Source organism: Olea europaea, chromosome 1, assembly GCF_002742605.1.
Source record: "Olea europaea var. sylvestris chromosome 1, O_europaea_v1, whole genome shotgun sequence".
Classification (NCBI taxonomy): domain Eukaryota; kingdom Viridiplantae; phylum Streptophyta; class Magnoliopsida; order Lamiales; family Oleaceae; genus Olea; species Olea europaea.
The window spans coordinates 2600451-2614966 of record NC_036237.1 but is presented as its reverse complement, the minus strand read 5'-3'; the positions used below and the strand labels follow the sequence as shown (position 1 = coordinate 2614966).

Sequence of the window (14516 nt, the reverse complement as noted above, 5' to 3'; positions counted from 1 at the left end):
CCCCACTCCCCAAAAAAAAAAAAAATAAAAATAAATTCCTGGAACAAATGAGAAAAATTAGTAACACGAATAATAAAATAATGAATGCTATGTGTCTGATATTCATAGTGTGCATTGGTCTGGGTGACATCCTTTGAGCATTCAAGATCATTTACCTCTGTAGCACGGACACTTAAATTAGGATAGGGTGTCATGTTGATACCGACACTTCTTCGGACATTTTATCAAATTTTTTTTTCATTTTATTAGTAAATAACAAATAGGTACTCATATTTAAAAGATTTGAACAAGAAAAATTAACAAAAAATATAAAACTAAATTTATACTATATAAATGAAGAATTTTAAAGAATTTAATCAACGTGTCTGCAATATGTCGTGTCTGTGCTTTTTTGAAAAATCGCGTGTCAAATGTGTTGGACACACGTGTCCGTGTCGGTGCATCATAGCCATTTACTAAAGCTAAACAAATGCTTAGTGATTGTAAGGTGGATGAGAAGTCTGGTACCCAAACCATTTAATTGGAAATAATAAAAGTTTTTTTTAATACTCATATGAGCTCAGTTTTAATTTGCAATAATGAACAGAGGTGAACTAAAACTTCCTGTTTGATTTTTAGCTCCTTGCTATATGATTGGAAAATCAGAGCTTATGGTGTATGAAGTTCTTTGCTTGTTAAAATCAGGGTTCAGATGTCCATCATTTTGTTTAATTTCTCATACATATTTAAGAAGTATCATTGAGATTTCTTGTTGTTTTCTTGAAAGTGTAGATTATTGCTCTTCCAAGTAGTACTTTCATTCTTTCTGGATCCAAAGATACTTTAGGAGTTTCTGGATATAAACTTTGGTTCCAACTCAGGTCCTCAGAACCCCCTATCATATATCTGCCACGTAAAAAGACCTTTGTGACATGCAATTAAAAAAAGTTGTTCTTGTATTCATTTTTCTCTTGGGTCTTAATATGGGTGGTGCTTGGAGTGAATTGCATAAAGCTTTTGAATTTTTTAAGTCTACAACTTTATGAATGAATGAGCAATTCATAGATATTTCTCTATTCTTTTGAATTATAGGTACTATGAAGGCCTACAAAGATGTATGGGACTTCATTCTGAAAATCGTCAGTATTCCTCTGATCAAATTGATCAGTTAGAGGCCTTGTATGAATCGCTTAGCAAGCAATATAATAGGTCATCTGCTGTCAAGGTGACACATGCTCCCCCTCCCCCCCCCCCAACCCCCCCCCCCCCCAAAAAAAAAAAAAAAAAAAAAAATCTGTCTTCAGCATATTTTCTGTAAAAAACTTTTTGAAATTGAATTCCAAAATTCACAATATGATTTGTCTTGCACCTTGTCGTTTCTTAATCTGTAAAGCTTTATCTGAGGGCATACTCATTAACTGCATTGGGTTCTATATAGTTTTGATTTGGTTTTTTCTGTTGCCTTTTAGTTAAAACATGACATACCTTTTCTGTTATTCAAAATGATTTTAATTCAGTTTTTATGGTGAGTCTTGTTTCATTTTTACGCCAAAATTTGAGTTCCAGACTTTGCCTGGTTATTGATGGTAATCCTGCTACTAACAACCATGAGCTAACTACATGAAACTGGACTTTTTTACTGGCTTTTGAAGAACAGTTTATAAGTTTGATTAAGCTGCGATTAGTGCTTGTTGCAAGAACTTTTAACTTCTGATTTTTTAGGTTCATGGAGAATTCATTTATTTGTAGAAGCTTGTTGGGTTTTAATTTATGTCCTATTGATGATAGCTGTACTTAACTATATTTGAGTTTTTAACATTGGGTTATCATGGAGATAGATTTAGAACCTTGCCCAGATATTTTCCTAACTGGACCGCATTGACAGTTAGAACATTGCTTTATTACTTGTGGAGTCCTACTAAAAGGAGCTAGTTTTATCAACTTCTGGCGCTGTTATCTGATTGCTTATTGTGCCTTTATTCTTCAGTTATAATGTTTTTTTCATTTATAGTTTAGGGATTTTGACAAATTTCTGCCTCTACTTACATTCAAAAAAAATTCCATCTTCAATCATTTTAAATTTCAAATCTACAATTGTTGAAAGCAATCCACAATCTGTATTAATCTTATTACGATATGTTTTTCCTTGATTTTTATGTTAATTTTTCCCCAATTTGACAGAGAATTCCACTTGATTTTTTAAGCGGCGAAAAGTTCCAGGCTGCAGCAGAGAGCTACATTCGACCTCTTCTTACAAAAGTATTGATTTGAGTTTTGCTTCTTGTGTTTTCACTGGTTGACCTATTCATGAGAGCTTCCTCACACTTCTTTTTGTGCATTTAGGGCATTCCTTCTCTGTTTTCTGATCTTTCTCCTCTCTATGATCATCCTGGGAAGGTTAATTTTTTCCCTCAACAATCAATTTGACTAAATGTGAAGGCACAAGGAATATAATATCCTGGATGATGTTTTGTTTGTATCTTTTACAGGCAGACATATTGGAGAAGTTAGTTCTTGAGCTAGAGAACTCCATTAAGATAGCGGGTGGATATCCTGGAAGGTGATTCAACTTTTATTTTATCTGCGCTTGAATCATCATTGCACCTTCTATGGAACTTAGAAGCACAATATTGGGGATGTTTGATAGACATTTTTATGTAAAAATGTATTTTAGAATAGTAAATTGATGTGAAATGTGTGGTTGAAAAATAAGGACATTTTTTTGATTTACGTATAATATTATTTTAATAAAGAATGTATGGTTGAAAAGAAGAGAGAGAAAATTGCATTTTGAAGAAAATGGCTATCAAACGAGGCCATTATATTACAAGTTGCATTGACATTGTTGGCGTTCTTCCCTGAGCTTATTTTGCAAATTTTTGATTATGTGAAAGACCGTGTTTCCATTTGGGGCTGTTCCTCTCTCTACGCCAGTATAGTTATTCTTTATCAAGATGTAATACAGATTATAGAAGCTAACTTGTGAGATCAATCTACAGAGATAGTGCCTTGACAAATCTATTAAAATGCTGAATATCTATGTTAAATTTCCATTCACTGGCCAACTTATCACAAGGAATATAGTATCCTGGATGGTACAACAAATACATATAAGTTTACACGAATAATTTAGTGAAAGTAATCTTAGTCATTTACACATTATGTAAAGAAAAGTTCATTATAGTTGTCGACATTCATTTAGCCTCATCATGCATATTTCTTTACTTGAGTGAGCCAGTTTGTTGAAAATAAATTTTCTGAAACCATCAAATGAGCTGCCACAGTACTTCCAGATCATGGAACTATACTCTGGGCCGGATATGAAATATATAAATAGGAACTTCACTAGTATGTCAAAAGGTTGCTTCCTGCTGACCACCGTGTGTTTCATTTTGCCTTATATGCAGGGTGGACAAGGAGCCCCCTTCAACACTTATGTGGATTTTGTTTTATTTGGCCCAGGTTTGTCTGATAATGATTTTTTGCAGGCTCTGTTGCTTTTCATTTTTGGGTTTTTCTAAGAAGATTTATCGGTGCAGCATTATGACAGGCGTGGCCAGTATGACTTTGCTCTCACAAAAATCAATGAGGCCATAGAACATACTCCAACTGTCATTGATTTGTACTCTGTCAAGGTACATATTTGATTTTCGAGCCATTCCTTCGGTAGTTGATCTCTGAGATATTCATTTCATGATATTAATCCATAATGAAGTTTGATTTTTGCCTTGTTGACCATCCTTCTCAATTATAATCGGTTCAACTGTTCAATTTTTCCACTCCTCTAGTTGCGTGTTCTCTCAAAGGTCTTGAGTTGAGGGTGATTTGATTTTGTTTTGTCTGACATTATTTGTTGACCACATCATACATTTCAATGCTCATGCCACTAAACCTTTTAGGATTATGTCATTGGATTTGGATGGGATAATCTATGTGAATGTGACACACTACAATTTTGAACAATGAAAGACGTTTCAAAACTTTCCTGATGTTTTACCATCCCATAAGCGTGAGTTATCTTTTGCGAAGAAACATATATATTTACCAAATATGTAAAAAAGGGATCATAATTATTTTCTCCTCTAGTTTAATTAATGTGGTTAATATTCACTACAGAGCCGGATATTAAAGCATGCTGGTGACTTGTCAGCTGCTGCTGCTTTGGCTGATGAAGCAAGGTGCATGGATCTTGCAGACCGCTACATCAATAGTGATTGCGTTAAGCGTATGCTGCAAGCTGACCAGGTTCTGAGCTATTTTTATCTTCATAAGATGTTGATTTTAAATGATTTTTTTAATAACTTCTTATTTTTCCCCTTGGTTGATTCGTTTTTGAACATTTGGTTTCAGGTTGCATTGGCCGAAAAGACGGCTGTTTTATTCACTAAAGATGGAGAGCAACATAATAACCTTCACGATATGCAGTGCATGTGGTGCGTATCTAGGCAACTATTGAATTATTTTTGTTTTAGAAACCTTTGTTGAATCTTTTGTTATGTGAATTTAAGGTATGAACTAGCATCAGGAGAAAGTTATTTCCGCCAAGGGGACCTTGGACGGGCTTTGAAGAAATTCTTAGCTGTGGAAAAACATTATGCTGACATTACTGAGGACCAATTCGACTTCCATTCTTATTGCTTAAGGAAAATGACTCTCCGCACCTATGTAGAAATGCTGAAATTTCAGGATCGTCTACATTCATATTCTTATTTCCAGAAAGCAGCTGCTGGAGCAATCAAGTAATGCCTTCTATTCTGTTTATGATCTCAACATCTGATATCAAATTTTATTCCTTCTGAGCATCCAATTTTGCTTTTGACGGGTGTTAATATTAATGCTATTCAAGGTACTAATATATTGAACAATTAATGTTATGTGATCTTCTTATCTAATCCTTCGTGCTTATGCTTACTTGAAATTTGTATGCAGATGCTATTTAAAGCTATATGATTCTCCTTCAAAGTCGAATGCAGAAGAAGATGATGAAATGTTGAAGTTGCCTCCTTCTCAAAAGAAGAAACTCAGGCAAAAACAGAGGAAAGCGGAGGCCCGAGCCAAGAAAGTAATTGAGCTTGTAGCTTTTCTACGAAAAAAGTACTCCAAACAATCTGACAATAGTTTTTTGCATTTTTAGGAGGCTGAAGTGAAAGAAGAAACAAATGTTACTGCAGTATCAAAATCTGGAAAACGCCCTGTGAAACCAGTAGACCCAGACCCTCATGGAGAAAAGTTATTAATGGTATTTTGGCCACCTATACATTGGATTCACTGGCTCGTAGATATTTTAGTTGTTAGTCCTGTGTTCAGTTCAGGCTTTGTCCTTGCTTTTGGATCTCTTAGATCTTATCCTAGTTTATATCTTTAACTGTCATTTAGCTGAGTGCCTATTTGTTGTTTCTCAATAATCTTCACTCAGAACTGGAATGATCATTTAAAAATAGCAGGGTACATATTTTCACCTGAAGTGTTGTTAATTGTAGGTTGAAGATCCTTTGATGGAAGCTACAAAGTATTTGAAGCTGCTTCAAAAACATTCATCTGAGTCCATTGAAACACATGTACTTTCTTTTGAAGTAAATATGAGAAAGCGAAAAACTTTACTTGCTTTGCAGGTAGGTTTTTGATTCTGAATTCAGAATGTAACTCATCTTATATCCACCTAAATTTTACTTCTGTCAGTCATCATATACTGATTTATTTCAACTGGAATTGTAGCTAGGAAATCTACTCAAATGGTATGTGTAAAATGCAACAATAATATAATTTTGAATTGAAGCTTATTCTTTCTTGAATGATATTATCTCCCATCTCTTTGACCTGCCCTGGGGAGTATATCATGAATGAATTCATTACATGTAATTTCTCCAGTCCCTGGATCGGGCCTATTACATACTAGAACGTATTGTCTTGTTATTTCATGGACATGTAATAAAATGCTCTTTCTTCACTGTAGGCTGTAAAGCATCTGCTGCGGTTGGATGCTGAACACCCAGATTCACATCGTTGTTTGGTATGATTTGATGGTGATATGGTGCATTCATTCTTAAAAAATAGTTACTGGCAGACAATGCTTTTCACATAATTTATATATTGAATATGTGTGTATAACGTGTCTTAAATGCAATTCCTTTGTTGTCCCAAAGGAACTCAGTCATTGTTCTTCCTAATTGTTTGATTTGTTGCAGATAAAGTTCTTTTCTAAAGTGGGATCCATGCCTGCTCCAGTGACTGATGCTGAGAAGCTTATATTGGGGGTCTTAGAAGCAGAACGACCTACAATTAGGTTCTTTTATCCGTTGAACTTTTCATTTTTCTTCTTTCTCTTGGGGGATAAATTTCCTACCCAGTAGGACTGCATCAGTATTTCTGATGTTAGCAATATTATACTCGATTCTCCAATTACTTAATATCCCTGTGCTTATTTTCTTTCACAGTCAGTTGCATGGTAAATCTCTCATTGAAGCAAACACTTTTTTCCTTGAGAAGCACAGAGGTCTGCATCTGACTGTTTCATGTTGTAATCTAGCATTGGTCTGTAATTGTTATGATCATATTATTGACGTAATTTTGGTTTTCTGTTTTCTTAGCAGATTCATTGATGCACAGAGCAGCTGTAGCAGAAATGCTATGTGTTCTGGAACCAAATAAGAAGGGTGAGGCGATCACCTTGATTGAACGATCAACCAACGATCTGGTTTCAACGTAATGTCCTTCAACAATGAAATTTTATGCAAATGATTTACGATTTTTAAATTGGCCTAGTATCTTGGAAGACATTAAACATTGAACCTCCCTGTTTTACCTAAACTAGAATTGGAGAGGCAGTCAGAAAGTGGAGGCTCAAAGACTGTATTGCAGTACACAAGCTGTTAGAGACGATTATCAATGACCATGATGCTGCATCGAGTGAGTACTTATTTTTTCTTTGATTTTTCATTCTTTTAGTCATATTTTGATGCTCTCATTGGTTTTGAGTTCCTGTAGGAAATTAGGGTGCATTGTTTCACATATGGAAGCTGCTCATACCTTGACAAATAATTGAACTCCATTACTGTATATTAGTCTTTAATCATGCTTGAACTTGCTGGTCTTAGACTTGAGCTGTTGCGCCTCACAATAAGTACCTTTTACTTTTCAAAAATTTAATATCTGTGGATCTCCCTGACCTCTGATCTTACAGTGTTTTATTTTTTAAAATAAATTCTAGTTCCCAACATTGAAATGAATGAATCTGTACAGGGGATGGGGATGTTAACCTCTAATTCAAGAAGGCCTACTTTTGCATACACTGATTGCTTTTGTCCTTTTCTGTTTCTTCATCTGTATTAGAATAATCTGTTTCTCCTCATCTACTTTTAGACTTCTTGCTCCTTTTAACTATCTTGAATTGTACTTGTGGAGAAGTTCGGTTTTTTTCTCACTTGACAGGAATGCTGTAAACAGATGGTGTATTGACTATGTTCATGTTTTAGTTGGTTGTGTTGTGTCTCATTCAGACTCAAAGCAATAGGCAGACTAATCGTGCATCTGAATAGATTGTTTAGCTAAATTTCTCAGTTTGATTGTTCTTTTTATCGAAAATGAGGAATGTTTTTTATTGGTCCCCTACTGATGAGATTAAAAATTTACGTTTATGGTTCTGAATTCATATTCTTTTACAGGATGGAAGGTGCAGTGCGCTGAGTACTTCCCATATTCAACATACTTTGAGGGCAGTTGCAGCTCTGCTGTCGCAAACTCAACTTCCCACCAAATTCCAAAATTACCTGAAAATGGTGTTGGTATAGACGGCTCCATCTCTGATCATAATTCTAAATCTCTCTCATCAAATGGAAAAGTTGAGAAACTTGAGACATTCAAGGATCTTGTTATCCAATAATTTATGTGAATCTCCGGGTTAGGTAATTGGTCCAGATGATTTGAGTAACGAATCCATGGCGTGGCTCAGAATATGTAACTAACACAGAGGGGAAATCATCCTGGAAGATGATTTGAATATTTATTAGAAATGCAGGTAGATCCCTGTTGGGAGGCGCCCGATATTTTTCTTTTACCCCCAGTTGTTGGGCATTCCATTGAAAATGTGTATGATTTTCACCCCTTGTGCTTTTTGACTGTAATTTTTATGGTTCCTGCTCAGATACTGAAAAAAGAGGTTCTTTGGGCTTTGCATTGCACTATTCTGAACAGCATGATCTATGGAAGTTTTAAGAGAACTGGTTCTACGATACAACCATTCCCAGGAGCATGTTGTATTTCTTATTTTATTAGTCTATTATTTCGTGAATGTATAAATGTTATTTTACAGGAGAAAATTTTGTCAAGATATTTATATAAATAAATTTGTTGAAGAAATATTACATAGTATTTTGCTACGACCCAATGCCCTTTTTGTCGTCTCCCTTTTATATTGTTGCTTTTGTCTATGGTGAAGTTAAGAAAACTAGGTGATTGAAACATGACATGATCCTGTAATGCGTGCTGAAGATGGTGAGGCTTCAAAATTTTTGGATAATTTTATGATGGGCGAAGGAAATTTAAATAAAAATATTTTAGAAATTATTTTCTTGAGAATAATATTAGTAGGTTTGGCAACCTTCGTGTTTAGTTGTCTTTGTTGAGTTTGGAACTTTAAACAGACTGTTGGTGGTAAGTTCGAGGAAGGTGAAGATAACATCTAGTAATCATGCCATTTGTGTGTTGGGTGGCGACAATGGTTGAGACCAAGTCTTGTGATTCCTTCAGGGTTAGTTAATTTCAAAAATCTGTCATCAATTAGGATTTTAAGCTACAACTCGTTTGCATGAAGTTGGAATTACTTGTCATCGTCGATCAACCGATATGGTAGTGATTTTGTTCCCGACACTACTATGTTCATATTAATATGCCTTGTATATGTATTAAAAAAGAGTCCAGAGTTCTTATTCCCAAGAGACTGATAGGAAACCTATTCTACTTGCAAGGGTCGACTAGCATGTTTTGAAAATTTGCAAGGACTAAATGCTATTAATCTTATTTAGCTGTCACCTATCGATCAATAACTACTGGCAAAGTGAACTTTGAGTAATGAATGAAAAATAAATCACATTTGTTATTTGTTATTCGTTTCAAGAACTTGCCCTCAAAATGTCAGCCAAAGGAAATGTAAGGAGACAGAAATTGCAGTGGTACACAATAGAAGAGAACTGGCAGTCAAAATAGTTTAATCAAACCTAACATTCTTAGTTTCTTACGTCTTAGGTGATGTTGTCCATATAATGACAACAGAATAATCATACCTTTATTTTCTATTTTTCTTGAAACCAGCGTTCAATACATTTGTATAAAGAAAAAGAAAAACTCGAATGGAGAGGCCCGGAAACAAGATCTTGCAGTGCAAGCTGGTGGGTTTATGTATATATTTCTTCTTGTGTTTTATTTTCGATCATGTTTGATACACATTATTAGATTGATCTGGTCCATATAATTTACAATATTTAGCACCCTTCTCTTGCTTAATGTTGTCAACTGCTGGCTAATACTAAATATCAAACATGTCCCATTTGTGAAGATCAATCAGAATATGCGAATAGTCTTTAAATTTTTACAGAAAATCTTCTCGTTTGCATCTATGGTTAGATGGGAACTTTTTGTTGTAACAACAAATTAAGTATTTGTTCTTATATAATGAGTTTGATCATATGAATTTATGGCTCCATCTGTTTGAAGATCGAGTGAAACTATTGTATGATTTCAAAAGATATATCTTCACGAAAAATTAAGAGAAATTAAAGGGTTGACCTTCTTCGAGATAAAAACCTATAAAATGGCCATAATCACTAAAGAAGATACCTTCAACATGTCTCGTCCGGTGTGAAAATTTTATACTGGGTGGCAAAGATACTTGAAATGAAGAATCGTTGCTCGCTCAAAATACAAAATTTTTAGCCCTGCGTGCATATATATGATCTATCTGTTGCATTCTAGAGCATGTTCGGCTAAGCTTGAAAAAGTTCTCTTAAAAGTCAGCCCATGTTTGAGCCCCCTTTTGGTAAGAAAATTATTTTGGAATAGTGATTTTTTTGGAGAACGTGTGTTAAAAAAAAATGGAAAAGTTATTACTTTAAATATAAAATATTCAAATCTTTTTGACCTCATTTTAACGAAACCGCTGTCAATGCCTCTTAAACTTCCATTCCTCTGTGCTTTCTCTTGTTACAGGTCCTTTTGGGGGACATGGGAACTGGGAAAACCAGTGTAGTGCTAAGATTTGTCAGAGGTCAATTTTTCGACAACCAGGTATGTCAAGAATACAAATCGAGGGTATAATATACAAGATTTTAGGTTTTTTCTTCTTTGACATTAGGACCGGCCCTGAAAATTTGGAGGCCTTAAGCAAAAAATAATTTTGAGGCCCAATATTTTTTTTTACATGTGTAACAATATTTTGAGGATTGCTGGTATAATGGACTTAAATATAGACTGTTGTGCTAGTATAATGATATTACTAGGCCCTGGGCCTAAGCCACATTTTTTGAGGATGCTGTCTAGGTGGCTTGGCCCTAGAGCCGGCCCTGTTTGACATTGTCTTGTGTTTCACATTCGACGAACAAGTTTTTGATGCAGGAACCAACTATAGGAGCAGCTTTCTTTACTCAGATAATATCATTACCTGAAGCCACAGTGAAATTTGACATATGGGACACAGCAGGGCAAGAAAGGTACCACAGTTTAGCTCCAATGTACTACCGGGGTGCTGCAGCCGCCATCGTTGTTTATGATATCACAAGCATGGTACCTATTTCAATTCCCTTTAAATAGTTTGGTAAGTTGTATTGGGTATGATTAAGAAAGAATAACATGATAGAATTTGTTGGTCGATTCTATCTCATAAAGCAAGAGTGAAACTTATCAAAATTACATATGAATAGAAGAGTTCTTTAATTTGTGAAAGAAACTAAATTTTCTGTATTTTGTCTTCAGGATACATTTATAAGAGCCAAAAAATGGGTTGAAGAACTCAGAGGGAAAGGTGACGTGTTCCTATTTTCTCATCATGCTTCAAAATCTTCTTGTTTACTGGCATAAGTGATACAGTAATAGATAGAACTTGATATGACTAACTAAGAGAGAGACGTGATAAAATTGAAAAGCATGCCATACAAGAACATGAGTTTTGGGGCAACAATTTGTGTCAATCTTCAAGAAATTTTAGTATAAAATAATTCAACTATTTTATATATTTCTTTCTTATGTCTATTTTTTGCAGCCAGTACAAATATGGTGATGGCATTGGTGGCAAACAAATCCGACTTAGAATCAAGTAGAGAGGTCAAGACTGGGGTACACACGAACAAAATATTTCTCTTGTCAAGTTCTTAATTTATATCGAACTCAATAATCTAAAAATTCAAGCTATTAGACACGAAAATTTTTTCGTCAATATACTTACCTCAGTTGTTTATAATAGATGTCAATATATATATCATCAGCACAAGAATTTGCACTTCAGCCTTGTTTGGGTTAGTCCTTTTTTGTTGAAAAACTGGTTGTGCTCGATGCCCCATGAGAAGTCCAAATAAGCTTTTGAGATCCAAAAGCAGTTTTTGACCGTTTGCTTAATTTTATCGAAGTGTTTCTTCTCATTATAAGAGTTCTTAGAGGAGGTTGACACGATGTGACTTTAAAAAGCTCTTTTAAAAATGAGTTTCCTAATACAAATTAAGGCAACCTTCATAAAATGTTTTTCTACAAAAAGCAAAAATAAAAGGCCTACCAAACATACCCTTTTTCTCTGCCAAAGTTTCGATGATATTCTTTTGCGACATTTTTAATTTCTTGTAGGACGGGGAGCAATTTTCTGATGAAAACGGGATGTTCTTCATGGAAACATCTGCAAAAACTGCTCAAAATATTAATGAGCTCTTCTATGAAATAGGTAAGTTTTAAGTGCTATTATCGCTAACCCCTACTCTCACCTCCACTCGCATAAACAAAAATAGCAAGTTTGGTATTATAGCAAGTTTGTATATGAAAGTTTTGATCAATGAAATTTACATTTACCGATCAGGAAAAAAAAAAAAAAATGCAAGTTTGGTAGTATAACGAACAAGACATTAGCTCTCTCTTGTTCCATAATACTGTCAAAATACCAAAAGATTAGCGTGATTTTACTGGACTGACTCTTTTAGCTCCGTAATTTGCTCTGCTCAACATTTGCAGCAATACGATTGGCCAAAACAATTCTTTCACAGCCCGTTGGGATGACATTGCAGAATAAAGCTCACAGGAAAATATTGTTTTGTTGCTCGAGTTGACAAGTTACATTACATATTCGGAAGTTGGATGAGGACACAACTTCATCGTGGAACTATAAAATGTCCTTGTACTCTTTAATTGCATATAAATAAGTAAAAATCTAAAAAAATTTATTTTGAGGTATTATGATGGTACTAAGGACACAAGATTTGTTCTTCTACATTCTCAGTGTTACAACCGAGGCCTCTGTGCCCAAGTCCTTGTCCGCTTTGAGAGAGCATCTACCCTTTTACTACTCATAGGATTCGAACACTAGAATTGTACCTCACGAGATGCTTAAGCTGAATCATGTTACCAATTGAGTAAGTAAAACAAGCCACGAAGCCTTGAGGATAAGAGTGCAGATGCTCTCTCAGGCAATACTATGATATAATGACTTGAGGACAGAGGCCTTGTGCATTATACTCAGCACCAAAGGATTATATCCTTACATCATCCAGAAAAGGGAAAAAAAGGACATGAACAAACAAAATAGACATGACCAGGAATCAAGCATCATCACCCTCACAGCCCTCCCAGCAAAAGGATCATGAGAAGCACCAGAATCCTGCTCAATATGGCGCTGCACCAGACGCTGCAAATCAGCCATAACCTTCTTCTCCTCATAGTTAAACATTGCCAGCGCCCGTTTGTCCTCAGCACTTGGTTTTCTTTTTCGGACACGGATGGCATTCATTCTCTGATGCCTACTACCACTCATCACATATCCAATTGTCTCAAACTTGTAAATTTCCTCAGCCAAAAGGCCCACTTCTCGTCTGCAAGGAATACGCTTACCTTGCTGAACATACTGCGCAATGGCATCACCTTCACCGGGCATAAGTGCACCAGTATAGCAAACGTGCCCTTCTGCCCTTGGCAAAGGCATTGGCCCAACAACTGGTTCGTTATCCAGAGTCAGTTTGTTCCTAGACTCAATCATTTCCTTAAACTTGAGCAACTCTGCATTATTTTCATTACTCACTTTAGCCTCGTCTACCTTCTGCTTAGCATTCTTTTCATTAATTTCAGAATCAGAGTTATTTTCATCGGCATTGGAACTCTCATTTTCAGATTCCTTCTTCTTCTTGCGGCTTTGAGACTTCAAAGATGAGGCACGCTTTCCCAGACCTTTCACTTTTCCTACTGCTCTTTATCTTCAATTTTCTCCTCCGCCTTCTCCTATTTTCTTATTCCGAATCATCATCGTCATCATCGCTGGACTCCTCTGAACCACTCTTGCTCTCAGATACAGATTTTGATCTCCTACCCTCGTGCCTGGAACTCAACTTTCTACTCTTCCTCTTCTTCCTTGGCAGGGAGTCATCTGATCTAGATTCAAAATCCTCAGGCTTCGACTCAGATTCACTCTCTGATGAATAGCTACTCAATTTTTTCGAACCAGACTTTAATTTGTTATCCTCCCTGCCCTCCTTTTCTTCTTCAACTTTCCTGGTAATTTCATCCTCAGGTTCCAAATCTGAGGATTGGTTTGGATCCCTAGGAGGGCTAGGAGTACAATTCCAAATACAGTTCCTGAGCAATTTTCTCAATTTCTGGCGCTTAAGCCTCCTGTACTCTTCGAATCCCAAGCTTTTCAGTTCTTCATCCAATTCAGACTCTCTCCATGTCTTCCATTTTTATAATCGCGGACGAGAAACGGTTTCTTTCTATCATCATACCTGTTTCTATTTCTTCCGTCAGACTGTAGGATTTCACCAGGCCTTGGACTACGTCTATGGTACGAAGAATAATCAGGAGAAGAGCGATTGTACCTATTGAAGCTGTTGTCAGGCGGGCTACGACTGTAGCTTGGACTCCGACTCCCGCTGCGGCTGCTGCTTGGGCTACGACGCTAGTAATTACGGGATTCAGGCGAGCGGCAACTTCTACTGCGGAGGAAATTCTACCCATACCCATTATTGGGTGTATCCTGTGGTTTCTCATTTTACGGAAATGAGAAATCATTTTGAATGCACTTAAGTCCTCAATCTTTATTTATTATACCATTGAAGTCTTCGAATTTTTTCGTCACATTTTATTCTCAACATTCTACTAATTAGAAGATCCCATCTTTCTTAACGGTTTCACCCAAAAATTCTATTAAGATGGCATAGAAAGCTCGACTCATTGATGGATGACAAAATAATCTTAGGGGACGATTCTTATTGGAAATTGCAACATAATTCATTTCATCAAGAAACAAACTTCTTCGCAGTTCTCGATTTGGGATACTTTCCCCGTTTGTTTCTCATTTTTGG

General features: G+C 35.8%; 2 protein-coding genes and 1 pseudogene across 4 annotated transcripts in view; 2 read left to right on the top strand and 1 right to left on the bottom strand.

The window, feature by feature from the left end:
- Positions 1-8339, top strand: part of LOC111369872 (N-terminal acetyltransferase A complex auxiliary subunit NAA15-like) — a 14907-nt gene extending 6568 nt beyond the window's left edge. The window contains exons 9-26 of one of the 2 annotated variants that reach the window (XM_022991608.1): positions 1072-1204; positions 2161-2238; positions 2323-2376; positions 2469-2539; positions 3387-3441; positions 3519-3614; positions 4096-4224; positions 4330-4412; positions 4488-4718; positions 4909-5041; positions 5114-5218; positions 5460-5591; positions 5933-5989; positions 6165-6262; positions 6414-6472; positions 6567-6681; positions 6791-6885; positions 7641-8339. In XM_022991608.1, the coding sequence (XP_022847376.1) occupies positions 1072-1204; positions 2161-2238; positions 2323-2376; positions 2469-2539; positions 3387-3441; positions 3519-3614; positions 4096-4224; positions 4330-4412; positions 4488-4718; positions 4909-5041; positions 5114-5218; positions 5460-5591; positions 5933-5989; positions 6165-6262; positions 6414-6472; positions 6567-6681; positions 6791-6885; positions 7641-7858 (1942 nt within the window). In that variant the 3' untranslated portion in view covers positions 7859-8339. The remainder of the gene's footprint in view (positions 1-1071; positions 1205-2160; positions 2239-2322; positions 2377-2468; positions 2540-3386; positions 3442-3518; positions 3615-4095; positions 4225-4329; positions 4413-4487; positions 4719-4908; positions 5042-5113; positions 5219-5459; positions 5592-5932; positions 5990-6164; positions 6263-6413; positions 6473-6566; positions 6682-6790; positions 6886-7640) is intronic. The other variant, XM_022991681.1, reaches the window with a different exon arrangement.
- Positions 8340-9252: 913 nt separating this feature from the next.
- LOC111369756 (ras-related protein RHN1-like) lies at positions 9253-12293 on the top strand. Of its 2 annotated transcripts, none has more exons than XM_022991430.1 (7): positions 9253-9362; positions 10180-10257; positions 10573-10752; positions 10942-10990; positions 11228-11301; positions 11803-11896; positions 12181-12293. In XM_022991430.1, the coding sequence occupies exons 1-7, from the start codon at positions 9324-9326 to the stop codon at positions 12273-12275; spliced, it is 609 nt and encodes a 202-aa protein (XP_022847198.1). In that variant the 5' UTR covers positions 9253-9323; the 3' UTR covers positions 12276-12293. The 2 variants fall into 2 exon arrangements, with proteins under 2 accessions (XP_022847198.1, XP_022847267.1); XM_022991499.1 differs by having other exon boundaries at positions 9260-9362; positions 10585-10752.
- Positions 12294-12365: 72 nt separating this feature from the next.
- LOC111402985 lies at positions 12366-14386 on the bottom strand (annotated as a pseudogene).
- Between the last annotated feature and the right edge of the window lie 130 nt (positions 14387-14516).